General features: G+C 43.3%; 1 protein-coding gene across 7 annotated transcripts in view; it reads right to left on the reverse strand.

The window, feature by feature from the left end:
• Positions 1-21,968, reverse strand: part of ogt.L (O-linked N-acetylglucosamine (GlcNAc) transferase L homeolog) — an 80,552-nt gene that overhangs the window by 15,635 nt on the left and 42,949 nt on the right. For 3 of the 7 annotated variants that reach the window (XM_018229084.2, XM_018229085.2, XM_041572673.1), the window contains exon 22: positions 20,211-21,256. The exons of the other annotated variants lie outside the window; for them this stretch is intronic. In XM_018229084.2, the coding sequence (XP_018084573.1) occupies positions 21,082-21,256 (175 nt within the window). In that variant the 3' untranslated portion in view covers positions 20,211-21,081. Of the gene's footprint in view, positions 1-20,210; positions 21,257-21,968 lie in introns of those variants that run through there. 7 annotated transcript variants of the gene reach the window in all.

The raw sequence follows: 21,968 nt of genomic DNA on the forward strand, positions 1-21,968 counted from the left end.
TAGTAGCAGTGGGATAATAATCTCTGGGAAGAGACTGTAGCTGTGGGATAGTAAGTACAGTAGGGAGAGATTGTGCCTATAGTAACAGTGGGGATAATAGTCTCTGGAAAGAGAATGTGACTGTAGGACAGCAGGTATAGTTGGGAGAGATTGTGCATAATAGCACTAGGGATAAAAGTCTCTGGGTAGGAACGGTGGCATAGCAGGTATAGTAGGGAGAGATGGTGCCTATACTAGCAGTGGGATAAAAGTCTCTGGGAAGGGACTGTGGCTGTAGGGAGAGATGGTGCGTATAGAAACAGTGGGAATAATAGTCTCTGGGAAGGGACTTTGGCTGTGGGATAGCAGGTATAGTAGGGAGAGATGGTGCCTACAGTAACAGTGGGGATAATAGTCTGTTTGAAGGGACTGTGTCTGTGGGATAGCAGGAATAGTAGGGCGAGATGGTGCCGATAGTAGCAGTAGGTATAATAGTCTCTGGTTAGGGACTTTGGCTGTGGGATAGCAGGTATAGTAGGGAGAGATGGTGCCTATAGTAACAGTGGGAATAATAGTCTCTGGGACAGGACTGTGGCTGTGGGATAGCAGGTATAGTAGGTAGAGATGGTTCCTATAGTAGCAGTGGGCATAATAGTCTCTGGGAAGGGACTGTGGCTGTAGGGAGAGATGGTCCGTATAGTAACAGTGGGAATAATAGTCTCTGGGAAGGGACTTTGGCTGTGGGAGAGATGGTGCCTACAGTAACAGTGGGGATGATAGTCTGTATGAATGGACTGTGTCTGTGGGATAGCAGGAATAGTAGGGAGAGATGGTGCCGATAGTAGCAGTGGGTATAATAGTCTCTGGTAATGGACTTTGGCTGTGGGATGGCAGGTATAGTAATGAGAGATGGTGCCTATAGTAACAGTGGGAATAATAGTCTCTGGGAATGGACTGTGGCTGTGGGATAGCAGGTTTAGTAGAGAGAGATGGTGTCTATAGTAGCACTGGGATAATAGCCTCTGGGAAGAGACTGTGGTATAGCAGGTATTGTAGGGAGAGATGGTGCCTATAGTAACAGTGGGATAATAGTCTCTGGAAAGGGATTGTAGCTGTTGGATAGCAAGTATAGTAGGGAGAGATGGTGAATATAGTAACAGTGGGGATAATAGTATCTGGGAAGGAACTGTGACTGTGGGATAGCAGGTATAGTAGGGAGAGATGGTGCCTATAGTAACAGTGGGGATAATAGTCTATGGCAGTGCTGTCCAACTTCTATGGTACAGAGGGCCGGAATTTTTCCAATCGACATGGTGGAGGGCCAATAACGGAAGCCAGTGTTAGCCACTCCCTGTTTTTAGACCACACCCACTTTAAACCACACCCATGTTACCGCAAGACCATGTCCACATTAATAGCACACCAAAAAACCAAATGGTTGGTGCTCACTGAAGGGATCAGTGCCGGAACTAGGGGTAGGCAGAGTAGGCGGCTGTCTAGGGTGCCATCATTGAGGGGCGCACTTTTTTTCAAGCTTTTATTTAATAATTTGTTTCAGTAATCATGGTCACCCAGTTGGATGGAATCCATCTCCTTCACCTTCTCCCTCTTGCCTGCAAGTAATAGCTCCTTCTGTGCGGTGCACCGTGATGCACGTACACGCGTCAATGACGTCACTGATGTGATGACAGAGAGAGGCAGAGAGCTGGGGGGCTGCTTGGTGTGGCTCTCGCTGCTCTCAGCCTTGCACAGTTGAACTGAACTCAATACATTCTTTCTATTACTGTAAAGTGTGAAGCTTCCTGCTGGCTCAGCCAGATACAGATTTGGGGCCCATATGTTTGCTGTTGCTGCTGGGCTGGGCGCTGGCACAGGTACATAAATACTTGGGGGCAATATGATGTGATCAGATTTATTTTTGGCTGCTGCTGACACAGGTAAAGATTGGGGGCAATATGATGGCTGCAGGAGGGCTGTATGATGGATGGCTGTTGTGCTTGCTGGTACAGGTACAGGGGGCAGTAATATAAATGAAAAAGTGTTGTACACTTTCTTGCTCTCTGTATTTAAAAACCATCATGGTAATGAGAGAAATGGTAATGCAGGACAGGGGGCACTGATTGAAGCTCTTGCCTAGGGAGCCAAACTACCTTGTGCCTGTCCTGGCAAGGATGTCACTCATATGTGAAAAAAGTCATATTAAGACATACCCATAAATCCATATGCCTCCTCCTCCCCTGTGTATAATACAGTACCCCAGCATATGATTAAACACCTTAGGGGCCACAAACAATAATTTTCAAATGCTAACAAACCCCCAGAACAAATATGACACACACAGGGAGCATAGGGAAGACAGAACAGAACAGGAGACAGGAAAATCAGGATCAGTTTAAAATGTACTACATACAGTGACACAGTGCTGGTGCCACATTAGCATTTTGAATAAAGTGTGAACAGGAGAACAATGTGGGCAGTTTCAGTCTGGGTCTCAATGTGTGAACAGTACAGGAATTTAGGGGAGTGAACAATAGAGGTGTCACAAGTGTGAACAATACATGGGGATCACAGGTGTGAATAATACAGGGGATTAGTCTGAATTTGAGGTTTAAACAATGCAGGGGCCAGTTAATCTCTGTATTGATACCTTTTAAATCTTATATATGGTAAACAGACACAGCAGGCAGACTTTGATGTGGAGGGCCACATGAGGAGGGGGGGTCGTGGGCCGCCAGTTGGACAGCCCTGGTCTATGGGAAGGGGCTGTGGGATAGTAGGTATACTAGGGAGAGATGGTGCCTATAGCACAACTAGGGATGATAGCCTCTGGGAAGACACTGTTACTTGGGATAACAGGTATAGTTGGGAAATATGGAGCCCATAGTAGCAGTGGGGATAATAGTCTCTGGGAAGGGGCTGTGGCTGTGGGATAGCAGGTATAGTAGGGAGAGATGGTGCCTATAGAAGCAGAGGGATAATAGTCTCTGGGAAGAGAGTGTGACTGTGGGATGTCAAGTATAGTAGGGTGAGATGGTGCCTATAGTAGCAGTGGGATGATAATCTCTGGGAAGGGGCTGTGGTATAGCAGGTTTAGTAGGGAGAGATGGTGCCTATAGTAGCAGTGGGGATAATAGTCTCTGGGAAGAGACTGTGAATGTGGGATAGCAGGTATGGTAGGGTTATTTTGTGCCTATAGCAACAGTGGTATAATAATCTCTGGGAAGGGACATTGGCTTTTGGTTATAAATTATAGTAGGGAGAGATTGTGCCTATAGTAACAGTGGGTACAGTTGTGTATTCGGTGGTTTGGGATGAGCAGCCAAATTCATCACCCACTCATATTGCATGTGGATGTTGTGCAGGTTATACTAGGTCTACTTCTTGTCTGCAAAATCAACAGAGAACCTTATTAAGGCAACAGGACCTGTTATTTATAACCAGCAGATAGAATACTGTAATTGTATCACACTCAGTAATAACTTGTTTTGAGTGATGCCTACATCCAGGCCTAGACTGACAATCCGTGGGTTGTGGCAAATGCCAGAGGGGCTGCTGGAAGATGACATAGACAGTCACTATTTATTGGGTTGGTGGGGGGGTTGTTCGGGTCTATTTTAAATCTCGGGCCTTAATATATTGATATTGGGTTGAGCACAGAGAACCTCTTTTATTTGTCTATTATGTATTTTGAGGTCACAGCCTCATTGCACCCCCATTGAATGGTTTTAAAAATTAGTGGTGAGCACAACTTTACCTTGTTTGTTATAGTTTATACAGGAGCAGTGACCAGCTCCATGTTGTAGCTCCCACCCTTCCCAGCTATAGTAGGTGATCCCACTGATAAAAGGGCAGCCATGTTTGTGAGTTTTAACCTTGAAAGCAGCTAGTAAGTTGCAGGTAAAACTTAGTCCCTGTGTAAAATGTATAATGAATCAGATAAAATTGAGCATAGGACTGGCCAGATATGGGATGACTGACGTAGTTGGCCATCTTAAATATATTGCAATATATGGACAAACAATCCCTGTTTTGTTTAAAGGGGAAGGTATATTTTAGTAGTTTGGCACAAAATGTCTCAGTCGTTAATATATTTATAATGGGTTAAGTGCAGAGGACCTCCTGACTGCATCACTGCTGTTTTTTGTTTTTTTAAATGTTTTTATTAAATTTTTATAACAAACAAGAAAAGAAACAAAAGAAAAAAAAAAAGAAAAAATACAAAGGAATTTGGAAGTACAAAAGAGAGTGACCATCAAGTCCAATAATAGCAGTGACAAATATATACCGTCAACAGCTGGAATGCAGGACTCCTTTCAACGAATTGGTACAAGACAAAATAGATTACTAAGAAAAACATCACATCATTTCCCTCTTCTAGGACTTAAACAGATTTAGATTTTCAGAGTGATTATATTAGTAAGAGTAGGTTTATGTAGTGACTCCTGGGGGGCATTCGTGAATCCTGTTCCCTTGATCGTGGGATACTTTGAATATAACGATCGGTGTCTTGAACAATGGTGTTATTGAGTAATAGTTCCGTATCGTACCACGTAGTGTGTCTAAATGCATAGATCGTTAAATGTTTAGTATGAGTTGGGAGTGATTGAATGTAAGCCATCCATATCGAGAAGAATTTGTCAGTTAATTGTTCTTTATTCGCAGTGGATTCCAGCCAATCCATGTGGAATATATAATGAAATTTTTGTTTAACCAGAGATAGGGGGGGTGCAGACGGGGAGAGCCAGTGGTGCATTATGGCCTTCCGAGTTGCAGCCACCAACCGTTCCATTAGCTGCCGTTCAGAGCGTGAGATTTTCAATTGCGAAGGAGGTACCCCAAAGATTGCCCAAGCTAGCGTAAATTTGTGTGTATGCTGAGTAAGAGATTTCCAGTATATCTGAAATCACTGCTGTTTTATGTTTCTACTTTGTTGGATTTGTGAGTAAAACCTTGTTACCCAGAGTTTAATGTTTTCAGATGATTTGTTCTTCTGTATCTCCCAGTTCCTTCACCTTTGGCCACGAGAAAAGGACACAAAGCCCTGAGGACATCTCATTGACTCAGAAACCCAAAGTCAAATGTGATTTTCTTTCCAAAACTGTTTTATTGGTTATACATACAGTATTTGTTTTTAACCACATATCATTTTTCTTTATCTTTTTCTTTCAGATGGATGCCCACCTACGCAGAGCGGAGCACTTGCAATACATACAAATATACTGTATATGCAAAAATTATTTGTACATTGTTTCTCCTTATGTTTATACAAAAATCCATTCATTTTACATTAAAAACTAACATTTCAACTATAATGTCTATTTCTTATGTCTTTATTCTTTATTTTCTCCTAAGACAACAGTTCACATTTATTTAAGGGTTTCTTAAAACGTGTAATGTCTAGGTCTCAAATCTCCATAACAATTCTAGAAAAATATTGATTCTGCCCTATACTACCTTTTACTTATAGAGGTGGAAATTAAACCTTGTAACCTATCAATGTTGTACACTGGTATATGTAATCCAAGGAGACCAGACTTTAACGTAGGTACTATATGTATCAGAAGTTATACTCAATAGTCATTTACCATTATCCAGTTCATTTTAAGATTAAAGGGATACTGTCATGGGAAAAAAAATTTTTTTTCAAAATGAATCAGTTAATAGTGCTGCTGCAGCAGAATTCTGCTCTGAAATCCATTTCTCAAAAGAGCAAACAGATTTTTTAATATTCAGTTTTGAAATCTGACATGGGGCTAGACATTTTGTCAATTTCCCAGCTGCCCAAAGTCATGTGACTTGTGCTCTGATAAACTTCAATCACTCTTTACTGCTGTACTGCAAGTTGAAGTGATATCACCCCCCTCCCTTTCCCCCCAGCAGCCAAACAAAAGAACAATGGGAAGGTAACAGCTCCCTAACACAAGATAACAGCTGCCTGGTAGATCTAAAAACAACAATCAATAGTAAAAACCCATGTCTCACTGAGACACATTCAGTTACATTGAGAAGGAAAAAAAGCAGCCTGCCAGAAAGCATTTCTCTCCTAAAGTGCAGGCACAAGTCACATGACCAGGGGCAGCTGGGAAATTGACAAAATGTCTAGCCCCATGTCAGATTTCAAAATTGAATATAAAAAAATCTGTTTGCTCTTTTGAGAAATGGATTTCAGTGCAGAAGTCTGCTGGAGTAGCACTATTAACTGATGCGTTTTGAAAAAAACATGTTTTCCCATGACAGTATCCCTTTAAACATAATAATAGGAATTGAGCGTTTCTTCCAGGAAGCAGCTATAGTTTATTTTGCTTCCAAAAAAAATAAATTGTATCCATTTTTTTGGAGGTTTGTTTGGAACTGGAAGTGATTTATTGAGTAGGGCTTGAGTAGGTCCTTCCGGATTTTAATCCCCTGTGACAAAGAGCTATGTCCCAATAGGCTGCCTGTATATGATGGGAGGTATATAGCACCCAGCCTGAGGTATTGGCTCCTTTAAATCTCCAGGGTAAGACAGGTTAGGACCCTGGAGCAAGGATATAGTTCAGTATGCTGCCCAATTAGTCCGCAGGTGGGGCTGTTTAAGGGAGCCTGGCGGGGAGTGGGTGTGTGTTGTACTGGGAGTCAGAGAGAACCTCTGAACACACGCTGTGAAGTGTTTTTGTGAAACAAACTGTGTGTTTGACTGCAACTCCAAATGGCAAATGTTTGTTACCACCGCAAGGAACTTTCCTATGGACTGTAACACTGCAAACCGGTGAGGTTTACATTATTATTTGACTGTTTAGCACGGAAATTGTGCCTGTTTAAGTTGTCCGGTTTGAACAATAAAACCCCAGGCAGGAGCCTGTTTCACTTTTGTTGCAAACCTAAGCCTCCTGTCTCCTCTGTAAGAACTGTTTTACCTGAGCCCTACCGGCTGCTTTGAGCTATTCTCCACAAATGGTGTTTCGGATGCGGGCAACAGAGAGACAGTGAGCATAATAGGACAACCATTGTTAAAAGGGCAGTGCTATCTGCTGCAGACTGTGGGAGTTGTAGTTCAACAACATGGAGGAACTTGTGTTTGCAGCTGGCCAAAGTCAATGCTAGTCAGCAGGAGGCAAATGCTGCCCAGCAAGAGACCAATACCATCCAGAGGCAGAGTATGGCCACCCAGCAAGAGACTAATTGTTTGCTTGCAGCTCAACTGACAGCATTAGCAAAAGCGGTTGAGGCTGATCGACAACTCTTGACGGATGTGGTACAGCAGATGATTGCACTGGGGTCCAATGTGTCGAGTGGGGCCCCTAACACAGATAGCTCCATTAAGGCCAGTCGTTTTCTGCAAAAGATGACGCCACATGATGATGTTGAGGCATATCTGCATACTTTTGAAAGGACTGCCGAGAGGGAGTCTTGGCCCAAGTCCCAGTGGGGAGGTCTGGTAGCGCCTTTTCTGACTGGGGATTCGCAAAAGGCATACTTTGATTTGACCATAGCCGATGCCAAAGACTATGACAAGTTAAAAACGGAGATACTCCACCGCTTGGGTGTCACCTCAGCCGTGCGAGCTCAACGGGTGCACAAGTGGTCATACCAGCAAGAGAGGTCTCCCCGTGCCCAGATGTATGACTTAATTCATCTTGTGAAAAAGTGGCTGCAGCCAGAATCTCTGTCAGCTCCTCAAGTCGTGGAAAGGGTCACTATGGATCGCTTTCTGAGAGCTCTTCCGCCATCCTTGAGGAGATGGGTGAGTCATGCAGATCCCCAGACAGCCGATCACCTGGTGGAAATGGTGGAACGTTATATTGCCGCTGAGGACAACTTAGGATCGTTTCCACAACACCGCAAGCCAGCCACAAAACATCCATCTGCAAGGTCCCCAGGAAAAGCCAATGATTCGTTGCCTCAGGATACTGGGGCTGACCAAAAGGCTATAGAATGGTCTAAAGGAGCTGACAAAACTCAGCTGTCCCCTCCAACCAAGGGTCGAGGCCAAGTGCAATGCTGGCGATGTAATGAGTGGGGTCATGTTGCTGCCAGGTGCCCACTACCTGCAGAGCCCATGGATTGTCACTCGGCTCAGCAGGTGTCGTTGTTTGCTCACCCTGCGTGCACCGCAGACACTGACTTGCATATGGCGGTGGTAAAGGTGGGTGGAAAGTCTGTTCAAGCTCTGTTGGATTCCGGGAGCTTAGTCACAATGGTGCACGCCAGTTTGGTAAGCCCAGACCAAGTTAATGAACGTAATCTTGGGGTGCTCTGTATTCATGGAGACTGTAAAAGTTATCCCACTGCTATAGTGACATTTGAAACTGTTACTGGTACTGCATGTCATGAAGTGGGTGTTTCCTCTGTTTTGATGCATAGTGTAATTTTGGGACGAGACTTTCCCCTCTTTTGGAAGCTCTGGGGAAAGGAAGGTTCTCCACAGGGGTCTGAGAAAGGCATTCCTAAGGATGCACCAGGGGTTTGTAAACCTAACTCAGAGGTAGTAACTGAAGGGGAGACCATGCTTGAAGCAGATAATTTTCCCCTAGAGGTACTAGCAGGTGAAACAGAGTTGCCCTTGGAGCCCTCCGAAGCATCCGATATGCCAGACTTGGAGGTCTCTCGGGTTAACTTTGGAACAGCCCAAATGAGGGACCCTACCCTGAATAGGGCCTGGGAAAATGTTAAGGTAATTAATGGTGAACCTCAGGAACCTGGGGCTGAGAGTGTATTCCCTCATTTTTCTGTCAGTCAAGATTTACTGTATCGGGTTGACAAAGTCCAAGGGGGGGTGGTAGAGCAGTTGTTAGTGCCCCAGCCCTATAGGCGAATGGTCTTGGACCTGGCCCACACTCACCCCCTGGGTGGTCACCTACGTCAGGAGAAAACCCAACAGCGAATTTTACAAAGGTTTTATTGGCCCGGTATATTTGCGGAGGTGAAGGGGTATTGTGACTCTTGCCCAGAATGCCAACTGTCTGCCCCGGTACCTCACTTCCGTAGCCCTCTAGTGCCATTGCCTATCATTGAGGTCCCATTTGAAAGAATTGCAATGGACTTGGTAGGGCCACTGGTTAAGTCAGCTCGGGGCCATCAGTATATTCTCGTAATTATGGATTATGCTACGCGGTATCCTGAGGCAGTCCCTTTAAGAAACACAGCCTCCAAAAATATTGCTAAAGAGCTGTTCTATATGTTTACCCGCACTGGCATTCCTAAAGAAGTCCTCACAGACCAGGGTACACCCTTTATGTCTCGGGTTATGAAGGAACTATGTAAGCTCTTGAAAATTAAACAGTTAAGAACTTCTGTTTATCACCCCCAGACTGATGGGTTGGTAGAGCGCTTTAACAAAACCCTGAAAAACATGTTAAAGAAGGTGGTAGATAAGGATGGGAGGGATTGGGACTGTCTCCTGCCATACCTTATGTTCGCCATTAGAGAGGTGCCCCAGTCATCCACAGGTTTTTCGCCCTTTGAGCTATTGTATGGTCGTCATCCCAGGGGTCTCTTGGATGTAGCAAAAGAGACCTGGGAGCAAGAGGTAACACCCCATAAGAGTGTGGTGGAACATGTTACCCTCATGCAGGATAGAATTGCTGCAGTCATGCCCATAGTCAGGGAACACATGCAGCAAGCACAGAAGGCCCAGAGTCGGGTTTACAACCGTTCAGCTAAGGTTCGAACTTTCAACCCTGGGGACCGAGTATTGGTTCTTGTCCCAACAGTTGAGAGCAAGTTCCTGGCTAAGTGGCAGGGCCCGTATGAAATAATCGAGAAAATAGGTGAGGTGAACTATAAAGTTTACCAACCAAATAAAAGGAAGAAAGAACAGCTTTACCACGTAAACTTAATAAAACCCTGGAAGGACAGAGAAGTCCTCACGGCTATAATTCAACCCCTTCCTCCTACCCAGGACGGTATACAAAAGGTGAAAATAGCTGAAACCTTGTCAGAGCCACAAAAGCAAGAAGTCAGGGAGTTTCTGCAAAGAAACACTGAGGTGTTTTCTGACATACCAGGTTGTACAAATTTGATAAAACATGATGTCATTACTGATCCTCAGGTTCGGGTCCGCCTTAAGCCCTATCGGATCCCAGAGGCCCGTAGACAGGCAGTCGACGAGGAAGTGCAGAGGATGCTGGATTTGGGGGTAATTGAGAAGTCTGTAAGTGAGTGGAATAGTCCCATTGTGCTTGTTCCTAAACCAGATGGGTCTATACGATTTTGCAATGACTTCAGGAAGGTAAATGAAGTCTCAAAGTTTGATGCTTACCCTATGCCAAGGGTTGACGAGTTGATTGAACGACTAGGTCCTGCTAGGTACATAACAACTCTTGACCTAACTAGAGGGTATTGGCAGGTACCAATGTCAGAAACAGCTAGGGAGAAAACAGCCTTTTCTACCCCACAAGGGCTCTTCCAGTATGTTCGTATGCCATTTGGCCTCCAGGGGGCCCCAGCCACGTTTCAAAGAATGATGGACCAAATTCTTAGACCTCATCAACATTTTGCCTCTGCTTATTTGGATGACGTGGTCATTTTTAGCAGGGATTGGCAAAGTCACCTCCCCAGAGTACAGGCCGTCCTAAATTCCATTAGAGAAGCAGGCCTGACGGCAAATCCCAAGAAATGTGCCCTAGGTTTGGAAGAAGCCCGTTATCTGGGGTACACTATAGGGAGAGGTGTTATCAAGCCTCAAGTGAACAAGGTGGAGGCAATTAAAGACTGGCCCCAGCCACTCACTAAAAAGCAGGTTCGTACTTTTCTTGGTATGGTGGGCTATTATCGTAGGTTCATTCCAAATTTTGCAAGCAGGGCTGCTCCTTTGACCGACCTGACCAAAGGGAAAGGGTCCACAATGATTAAGTGGGGTCCAGAGGCAGAGGAGGCATTCCATGATTTGAAAGTGGTTTTATGCCAAGATCCAGTGTTGGTCGCACCAGACTTCAAAGAGAAATTTGTTGTGCAAACTGATGCCTCTGGTGTTGGATTAGGTGCGGTATTGTCACAGTTAGTTGGGGAAGAAGAGCATCCAGTGGTCTACTTGAGCAGGAAGTTGACCCCTGCAGAAAAAAATTATAGTATTGTTGAGCGGGAGTGCTTAGCAATTAAATGGGCACTGGAAGCTTTGCGGTACTACCTTCTGGGCCGCCAGTTTGTGCTCATTACGGACCACTCTCCCTTAACCTGGATGTCACAGGCAAAAGAAAGAAATGCAAGGGTCACACGTTGGTTCCTTTCCTTGCAGAATTTCAATTTTACAGTGGAACACCGAGCAGGCAAACTGCAAGGTAATGCAGATGCCTTGTCAAGGGTCCACTGTATGGTGGCTAATGGTGTCCGAAACCCTGGGTTCGAACAGAGGGGGGAGGTATGTGACAAAGAGCTATGTCCCAATAGGCTGCCTGTATATGATGGGAGGTATATAGCACCCAGCCTGAGGTATTGGCTCCTTTAAATCTCCAGGGTAAGACAGGTTAGGACCCTGGAGCAAGGATATAGTTCAGTATGCTGCCCAATTAGTCCGCAGGTGGGGCTGTTTAAGGGAGCCTGGCGGGGAGTGGGTGTGTGTTGTACTGGGAGTCAGAGAGAACCTCTGAACACACGCTGTGAAGTGTTTTTGTGAAACAAACTGTGTGTTTGACTGCAACTCCAAATGGCAAATGTTTGTTACCACCGCAAGGAACTTTCCTATGGACTGTAACACTGCAAACCGGTGAGGTTTACATTATTATTTGACTGTTTAGCACGGAAATTGTGCCTGTTTAAGTTGTCCGGTTTGAACAATAAAACCCCAGGCAGGAGCCTGTTTCACTTTTGTTGCAAACCTAAGCCTCCTGTCTCCTCTGTAAGAACTGTTTTACCTGAGCCCTACCGGCTGCTTTGAGCTATTCTCCACACCCCATAATAGAATAAATTAGTGTATATATTCTGGACCAGAATCTGACAGCTTCCCTACATTGCCACCAAACATGCAACACTGAGCCTTCTCCACCACGGTTTCGAAAGCAAAGTGGACTGGAATTAGAATAGAATTTATGTAATTTTAGTGGGACCCGAGATTGCTTTATATAATGTTTCTTGTGCCAAAATATTAATTGAGCTTTTAGCTGTGTTTTCCCAAATTTTTGACATATTGCTTTGTCTAATGTTGTATTCAATTCTCTCTCCCATTGTTTAATATAACCTGGGATTGAAGAAGTTGCAGAATGTAGTCTCTCCTTATATAGTATAGAAATTTTATACATAGTTGTTCCCAAGTCGATGAAAATTAAGATATTATCGCATCTTTTCAATACTTTTGTAAGATAGTGATGGATTTGCATATACCTGTAATGTTCCAAATTTGGGGGGGTCAAATTGTGTCCAGTTATAAACTCCCAGTCTTTAATTCCATGAAGACCCAAAAATAGAGTTACATATCTCATTTTGTTTGAATGCCACCATTGAAAATCTCTGACTTGTAAACCTGGTATAAAATTAGGATTTCCTATTATAGGCATTATCGGGGCAGTGTGGGGATTTAAAAACAGTTTTTTGTATAACTAGGTCCCATGTGGCCAATGCCATTTTTATAACTGGAGATAAAGTTGTAGGTCTTTCTTGTTTAGGGATCCAAAGTAATACTGTAGGGTTTATCGGATTAACACATTCAGCTTCTATTTGGGCCCATAGAGGAGGATGTGGCCAATAAAAATGTATTAATGGTATGATCTGGGCAGCCTGGTAATAGTATTATAAATTAGGAACATTCAGTCCTCCTTTGTTTTTTGCTGTAGATAAAGTTTTTTTTAACCATAAGAGTTTTGTAAATTTCCTTTGAATTGTGGTTAAAATATATTTTGGGATTTCTATTGGTAGCACTTGGAATAAATATAAAATCTTGGGTAAAAGCACCATCTTTACCGCATTTATTCGACCAAACCATGAAATATGCAATTTAGACCAGGATAAAAGCATAGTATCAATCTCTTTCCAAAGTTGAGGATAATTTGCCTGATATATCCCTTCAAAGTTTGGCGTTATTTTCACCCCTAGGTACTGAAGAGATTTATCTTTCCATTGTAAATAAAAATTGAGTTGGATCAACTTTTTATTAATTTGAGATATTCCAATGGGTAAAGCTTCAGATTTTGTCGATTTATTTCAGGCCTGAAAGAGTTTCAAAATGTACTAAGGTTATTAAACAGATGGGGCAATGATGTTAACGGTTTAGTTACTATCAATAACATATAATCTGCAAATAACATCTGTTTGTGAGTTTGTCGCCCTATTGTTAAAATCGTTATATTTGAGTCTTGTCTGATCAAGGCTGCTAAGGGTTCAATCTCCAATATAAACAATAATGGTGAAAGGGGACACCCTTGTCTCGTCCCTCTGTATAGTGTAATAATATCAGAGGCAAAAGAACCCCATTTTAAAAAAGCTTGGGAGTATTATGTAGAGCTTGAATAACATGTATAAACTTTTCTCCAAAATTCTATTTCTTGAGAACATAGTATAGATAATCCCAAGTAACTGTATCAAAAGCCTTGCGAATATCTAGAGATAGTAACAATGCTGGGGTACGAGAGACAATGAGGGAATATAATAATTGTAGCAAACGTCTGATATTCTCTCCACCTTCTCTGTTGGGAACAAACCCCACTTGGGGGTGGAAAGTACTTTTCCCAGTATTTTAATATCATTATTGAGTATAGAAATGGGCCTATAATTACCACATTCGAATGGATCTTTGTTGGGTTTCGGTATTAGCACCAGTTGAGCTAATATGGATTCCAGATTCAACTTGCCACCTTGCCTTAAAGAATTGAACATTAGATTAAGATAAGGGGAAAGTTGAGGAGCAAATTTTTTATAATAAGCTATGGAAAATCCGTCTGGACCAGGTGTTTTAGAATTTGAAAGTGTCTTCTATTGTTATATCGTTGTCCATTATTTGACTTTGTTCAATGGTCAATGTAGGGAGTTGGAGATTAGCAAATATGTTGTCTGCCTGGGCTTTATTAAATTTGGCAGGTTTTTGGTATATTTTGGCATAAAAGTCTCTAAATTCTACCAATTTTTTTTCTGGGTTGCCGGTTGTAGTACCATTTCTGGTGTGGATTTTATGCAAAGGGGTGATTGGATTAATTACTGAACGTAATGTCCGAGCTAGGGGAGTATCTGGTTTGTTACCTTTACAGGTTTAACGTCTTTTTGTTCGCCACTGTTGTGTATTTTCCATATCAAGTGTATAGACCAAATCTAGCTCTCTCTTTTTTTTTTGTAACTTGCGTTTTATTGATTTCCACAGAACGAGAAAAGTACAGACATTTTCAATTGTGCCAGTTCTCTATGGTAGCTTACAATTGAATAATGCTGGCAATTGCAGTTTACATTCAATACATATCTATAGAAAGAAAAATCATAGACAGCAAACAAGTTGGGGAAGTGTCTATAATGGCTGTTTGGGGAATATCTCATTTTATTTTGTGTTTTAAGATGTATAAGTTTGTTTTGGAGTTCTTCTATCTTTTCTGGGCTGCCATTATATTAATAAATTCTCCTCTCAGTACTGATTTATGAGCTTCCCATAACGATATTGAACATTATACCGTTCCCTGATTAAGATCAAAATATTGCTTTAATGCTCCCTCAATTCGACGAGTACTTATTTGAGGAATCACTAACAGGGAATCATTCAATCTCCATCTATATTGTATAGGTTTGCATATCAAAGAATTCAGTTCAATCACTACCATCACATGATCTGACCATCTAATTGGTATAATTTTAGCAGTATTATGTTTGTCAATAATATTTGTGACAGAAAGATATGGTCTATCCGTGAATATGTTTTATGTGAATTAGAGAAGTAGGTATAATCTTTGGTTGAGGGCCATCTTTCACTCCAAGCATCAGTTACCAACAATGATTGTAATATATTCAATATACGTTTAGGTCTTGTAATTTCAACAGGTGGGAGAATGATATGTTTATGAGTTTTATCAAGGTTAGCGTTATCAAGGTGGCATCAAGAAGCGGCACTTCTTGACTTCGAATATGGAAGTCAAAGGATTTTGCCCAATTCCTTCGATTGAACGATCAAAGGAATAATCGTTCGATCGAACGATTAAATCCTTCGAATCAAACGATTCGAAGGATTTTAATCCATTGATTGAAGGATTTCTGCACCAACCATCCAGGCTGATTCCCTTGCCCCTTTTCTATTTCAGGGGAGGAATTCACTGTCACTGAGCTCTAGTGACAACCTTTTTCCAAGGACGGCAGTTACTTGGTCAGTCAAATTTTTAGCCTGTGCCAAATGCCTCAAACGTTTACTACTCGGGAAACAAGGAACCTCTGTGCTCCACGTGCAAGCCGCCTGAGTCTGTTCCGGAAACCTCAGGACCCAGCCCCCAGGTAAGCTTAAACCCCCATGGGGCACCAGCAGCCCAGGCCAGAGACCCCCCACCACAGGGATCTCAATCTCCTTCCCAGTGAGCTTCTCAACTGGCGTCTGGCATCCCCAAGCTAGCTGATTACCTAGACAGACTTCAGGCCGCCCAGACAATCCCAAACCTAGACCACCTAAGCATAGGGTCCTCTCTGCGAGACGTTTTCAACCAAACCGCCATTTTTTCAAGCTATATCCCTTCCCATCGGACCTCACCGAGAAGTGGGCTTCCCCCCCTCGGTGGATGCCCCAGTATCACGCCTCTCTAAGAACACTGCATTGCCGGTTCCTGACGCAGCTTCCTTTAAAGATTCCATGGACAAGAAGCTGGAAGGCCTTCTGCGTTCCCTTTTCTCCACTACCGGCACTTCCCTGCGTCCTGTTTTGGCCTCAGCATGGGTGAGTAGAGCTGGCCAGTCCTGGTCTGACGCTCTATGCCGAGCCATCGTCTCCGGTGTTACCCGTCAGGAACTTTCAGAGCTGGCATCGCAGATCAAGGAGGCCAATGACTACTTATGCGAGGCATCGCTTGATGCAGCTCAGGTGATTGGCCGATCCTCCGCCCAAGTGCTCCAAGACGTGATTGACAACCTCCTACGGTCAGACGTCATCAACCGGTTCCACCTGGATAAAGATTCAAGGGCTTCTACTCCAACCTGTTTGTAGTCCCCAAGAAGGACGCTCAGCCAGCCCAATTTTGGATCTCAAGGAGCTCAACAACTTAATTTGGCCGAGAAAGTTCAAGATGGAATCTCTCAGATCTGTCATCGCATCAATGTCGTCAGGCCAATTCCTTGCCTCCCTGGACATCAAGGACGCGTACCTTCACGTACCCATTTTCCCTTCCCATCAGAAGTTTTTGGATTGCAGTCCAAAATCATCACTACCAATTTATGTCTCTTCCCTTCTGGCCTTACCTCTGCTCCTCAAGTCTTCACAAAGATCATGTCAGTAGCTACTGCACTGATCCGCACCTCAGGGGTATCCATAACTCTGTACCTAGACGATCTACTAATCAAGGCATCGACCTTTCCATCTTCCCAACAAGCACTCCAGATCACCATGGGCAGGTTGCAGGAGTTGGGCTGGTACATCAACCTGGACAAGTCTTCTCTGATTCCGAGTCAATCAATGGTATTCTTAGGAATGCGCTTCGATACACAGACAGTTTCTCTCCCTCCAGACAAGGTCCATCATTTACGGACCCTGCTATCGAAACCGAAGCACACTGCTAAATTCTGCATGAAGGTCCTGGGAGTCATGATGTCAACCATAGAAGCAGTTCCCTTTGCTCAGCACCATCTCAGGGAGCTTCAATGGAACATTCTCTCAGCCTGGAAACGCAGATCCCTACTTCAGGAGATTTGCCTATCGTACAGGACCAGAGCATCTCTTCACTGGCGGATTCAAATCAGTCACCTGACCAAGGGCAGACCCCTTGGGGACCCTCAGTGGCGCCTCCTCAGCACGGATGCAAGCCTCTCCGACTGGGAAGCGGTTCTAGAGGGATGCTCAGCAACCTTTTGGAGATTCAGGCAATCCGACTAGTCTTAGTTCACTGGCAACAACAGCTAGCGGGACAGGCGGTGAGAATCCAATCCGACAATGCCACAGCAGTAGCATGTATCAATTACTAAGGCGGAACAAGAAGCACAAAGGCTCTAAACGAAGTCGGAATCATCCTTCACTGGGCAGAGACTCACCGATCTCAAATTTTTAGCCTGTGCCAAATGCTGCAAACGCTTACCACTTGGTAAGATGGAACCTCTATGCTCCATGTGGAAGCTGCCTGAGTCTGTTCTGGAAACCTCAGGACCCAGCCCCCAGGTAAGCTTAGACCCCCGTGGGGCACCGACGGCCCATGCAGTAGCATATATAAATCACCAAGGCAGAACAAGCAGCAGGAAGGCACTAAACGAAGTCTGAGTCATCCTTCGCTGGGCAGAGACTCACCAATCTCATATCAGCGATCTACATCCCAGGACTTCTCAATTGGGAGGCAGATTTTCTCAGCCGACAATCCCTAGACCCAAGCGAGTGGTCTCTAAAGGACAACATATTTCACCAACTTACGTTAGGATGGGGAATACCAGAGGTCGACCTCATGGCAACCCGTCACAACCGAAAGGTGACAATTTTCTTTGCTCGCTACAGGGATCCACTTGCTCTAGCAGCGGACGCTCTCATTGCCCCCGTTGGACTTCCAGCTTGCTTACGCCTTCACTCCTCTGCCCCTTCTGCCAAGAACAATCAAGAGGTTACAGAGGGAACACACCACCCTCATTCCCATAGCTCCAAGATTGCCTCATTGCACGTGGTTCTTGGATCTAGTCAGCCTCTCGATGAACGAACCATGGACCCTACCGACCATACCAGGTCTTCTTTCTCAGGGTCCTATACTACACCCATGCCCAGCCAACTTCAGATTGATGGTGTGGCTATCTAGACCGCGATACTAAAGAAAAAAGGTTTTTCGGACGATGTGATTCTCACCATGAGGGCGGCCGGCAAACCTGTTTCTGCCAAAACCTATCATTGAGTTTGGTCTACCTTCCATCAGTGGTGCCAGAGCCACAGAGCAGATTGCCACAGGTTTTCCATCTCCAACCTCTTGGCCTTTCTACAAGTGGGGTTTTCCATGGGACTTTCCTTGGGATCCTTAAAATCCCAGATTCCAGCCCTTTCCATCATGTTCCAAAGGTGCCTAGCCTTACATATAAGACCTTTCTATAGGGGGTGACCCACTTTAAGCTCCCTGTCCAGTCCCCTGTGCAGTCCTGGGATCTCTCTCTCTCGTAATACGACCCCTAAAATGGCCACCCTTTGAGCCCATGTACTCCAATGGCTTACCTGGAAGACTTTTTTCTGCTGGCCATTGCACAGCTCGTAGGTTATCGATGTCTGCTCTTTCTGGCAGATCTCCCTTCCTCACCTTCCATCATGACAGGGCCACTCTCCGCACTATTCCCTCTTTTCTTCCTAAGGTGGTATCCACCTTCCATCTTAACCAAGAAATTACCATTCCAACATTCTGTACTTTTTCTTCCAATTCTATGGAGGTGGCTCTTCATCCTTGGACACCATACGGGCTCTCAAGTATTATTTGCACAGAGTCTTAAGACATTCGTATATCGGACTCTCATGTATCCTAATTCCTAATGGGTCCCGCCAGGGCACTCCTACCACTAAGGCAACCATCTCCCATTGGATTAAGCAGGCCATTCAAAGGGCTTACACAGCACAGGGACTAAGCCCCACAGCTAGACTCAAGGCTCATTCCACCAGGAGAATAAGTACATCCTGGGCTTTTTGGAACCAGGCCTCAGCTGAACAATTGTGCAAGGCTGCCACATGGACCTCCATCCATACTTTTAGAAAATTCTACTATTTCAACAGCTTTGCGACATCCGACACCCGCTACGGCAGGAAGGTATTCCAAGACGCAGTGGCTAGTTCCGCGTAGGCCTCTCCTTCCCGCCCGTATCTTAGGGGACAGCTTTGGTAAGTCCCCACTGTTCCTGTGTCCCCGAGACTAAGGAGATTTTGTGTACTCACCATTAAATCTTTTTCTCTCCAGTCGCTTGGGGGACACATGACTTCCCTCCATGGTTGAGGCCTTCACTCGTTTTCAGACATGGTCGCTAAATGCAACCGACTCCTTTATTGTATATAGTTATATAAGGGTTCAAGTTTATTAGTAACCTCCTGTTCTGTGCTTTGGTACGAACTGGACTGGCTCCGCCTGCGAGCTGGGGTATAGCAGGAGGGAGTAGTTTGTATTTTATTGTGTCCTGCCTTCTTAGTGGTGCAAGCTATACTGTTCCTGTGTCCCAAAAGCAACTAGAGAGATAGAGATTTAACGGCGAGTACACAAAATCTCCTTTTGTAATAGCTTTTCAAAAAAAAAAGTTTGGAGTCTAACTTGCAAACCTTTACGAAAAACAAATCATCACTCCATTCTTTTTAGTAGGACCTGAAGCCATATAGTATAGTGTAAAATAAAATAATAAATAAGCGGGGGAAGAATGCATAGAAAAATTAGTTTCTTGCAAAAAGAAGATATCTAAATGGTTATAAAGATAGTACCTAAACGCTTTAGAGCGCTTATGGAGAGAATTGAAGCCTTGTAAGTTGTGACTATTTTTAGGTTAGCCATAATAACACATATTTGTAGATTTCTATCTAGCTATTCTGTATCAGATTGAAATAGTATGTAAAATTGGTAACAGAACCCATTATTTTCACATTTACCTTAGTAGAGTATTGCAATCGGAGTAGACTGAAATCTAGAAGAACAAACATTTCAACCAAAAACTTAGACAAATATATAACTTCGTTAGTTGCGCAAATGTGATGTTCTAAAGAGACGAGAGTTGCCAGGAAATGATCTGTTGGCAACTGTTGATGGAATATGCACAAACTAGGGCATTATCAGGCTGGTGTGGCTGTTTGGAATTAGAAGACTAAATATGGTGTGTAATTTGAATGTTGAATGTTTTTTATACATTACTATATATACACTAAGAATCTATGGTCTTATTTCATAACGGATTATGATTAGATATGCCATTTTGATATTCTAACGGCATAAGAGCAAATGGTACGAGTATTGCTTCAGAACCTCCTATGCTTGAGAAGGTGATGATGGAAACAAACCAAGACATCAGTTGCCATGATAAACCTCATTACCCCCGAAAAGAAAGAAACCAAACAAGAAATGTTGAAGTTTCCACTTGAAAAATTTACTGAGCAAAGAAACTCAAATCCTTACATCTGAAACTGAGCTTTTCCAACAATTTATTTAAAAAAAAAAAAACCCAAAATATCCACAAGATCAACTGATTATTTTATTAAATCAAATCGGCATTGTGCAGAGGCATTTTTATTCCTAAAGAATTGGAGCACATGCGTCTCTTTCACACAGACATCGCATTTCACATCCACACGAGATCAGCAAAACTGAATAGGCTTGAGTTTCCCAGCATTCCGCGAGTGAGACATTTCAGGAAGTGGGCTGCGTGCAAGATTTAAAGGTACATACACAGAAAAAAAAAAGTTTTGTATTTCTTCAAACACAAATACCACCCGCTGACCTTCCGTAGCTGCTCGTAGCTCACTGTATTAACACACGGATTAAATCAAGAGATGTATAGGCTGGTAAGAAAATCAAATAAAGCAGACATTTACGGGGGGAGGGTTAAAGACATCTCATCTATACCAAAAGTACACACACAGTTTGCTTGTAAACAGATGCCAGACATTAAAAGGCTACAAGTGGTTTATAAAACCTATAAAAAAGGACTAGAACACCATTAATGATGCTTTATGATTTCTTTTTTTTTTATCATTTAACCTGCACAGTTAGTGAAGAGTTTCAAGCTGCGACTGAGCTAGCAGACACAAACACAAATTGATAAGTTTAAAAGCTCAAATTCCAAATATACGGCAATACAAGGCTAAAAATGTACATGAACAATTAAAACTGCCCATGGTGTCATATTTGGATGGCAACTTGCAAGATATGATGGAATTAGCAAAACAGCAAAAAAAAAAAAAAAAAAAATAAAGCAAACTATAAGTCTAAAGACCCAACAGGTGTTTAAATAACTTCCTTCTATCGCACGGTAAAGGTCAGCTTGAGCGTGCGCTGCAGCTCTCCAATGTGTTTGGCCGATATATTCGGGGCCAGCAGGGAGTTAAGCGGATTCGGTGCTTTCCACAGGCTTGATGAGATGATCACGTTTGTTTCCCGCAGCAAAATGCTCCCACATTTCTAAATACAATCTCTCCAGATCCATTGTGTATTGTTTGGTGTTGAAAAGTGGGCTGGATATCCTTTGCTTCCAGACTTTAGCGCGGATCTTTTTCAGGCTGCGAAATAGAAGGTTTCATTTCATTAATAATGACAGACTGCACCAAAGTGCCAAATCAGAACTAGACAGATGACAGCTGGGCTTTGAGGACTCCTCCCACAACATTTCTTTCACTATTTTCCTGCACAAAATCGAGGGCCCTCTGTTGCCCCCAAAGTGTGGGGTCTGTCCCCTCTATAATTCCCACGACTGAACAAAACACAATCCTACACTTACATAACTGAAAATAATTCTATGTTGAAAACAGAAATATTATTGGTTATCAATTTCACATAAGGAAGAAAAGAACCACAGACCTACCATTTTCTGGCTAAATGTCTGTTTTAGAAATAGCCAGCAGTAGGGGATATATCTTTATATCTATATCTCCACACCAGGGAAAAGTTCAGCTGTAGAAGTCTGCATCACCTTATCCATATAACCAGGCCACCCTTGACAGGCAACAAGGGATATGTCACCGAATAATTTCCTTCTTGTACCTTTTTTGATTTTCCTTCTATAGTGAATCCTCCGCTTTACACAATGTAATTTAAAATTTACATGTTTTTTGTGGTCCCATCCATATATGCATTTTCCTGATTTTACACCCATTTTTTATGGCTGTCCAGCCTAAACCTTTGCTAACTGCTTTAATTTGCTTCCAGTAATCGTGGAAAAGTTCCCTATGCCTGAAGGTTACAGCCCCAATATTGTATCCGCTATGCTATCAT

This window comes from Xenopus laevis, chromosome 8L (genome assembly GCF_017654675.1).
Source record: "Xenopus laevis strain J_2021 chromosome 8L, Xenopus_laevis_v10.1, whole genome shotgun sequence".
Taxonomy (NCBI): domain Eukaryota; kingdom Metazoa; phylum Chordata; class Amphibia; order Anura; family Pipidae; genus Xenopus; species Xenopus laevis.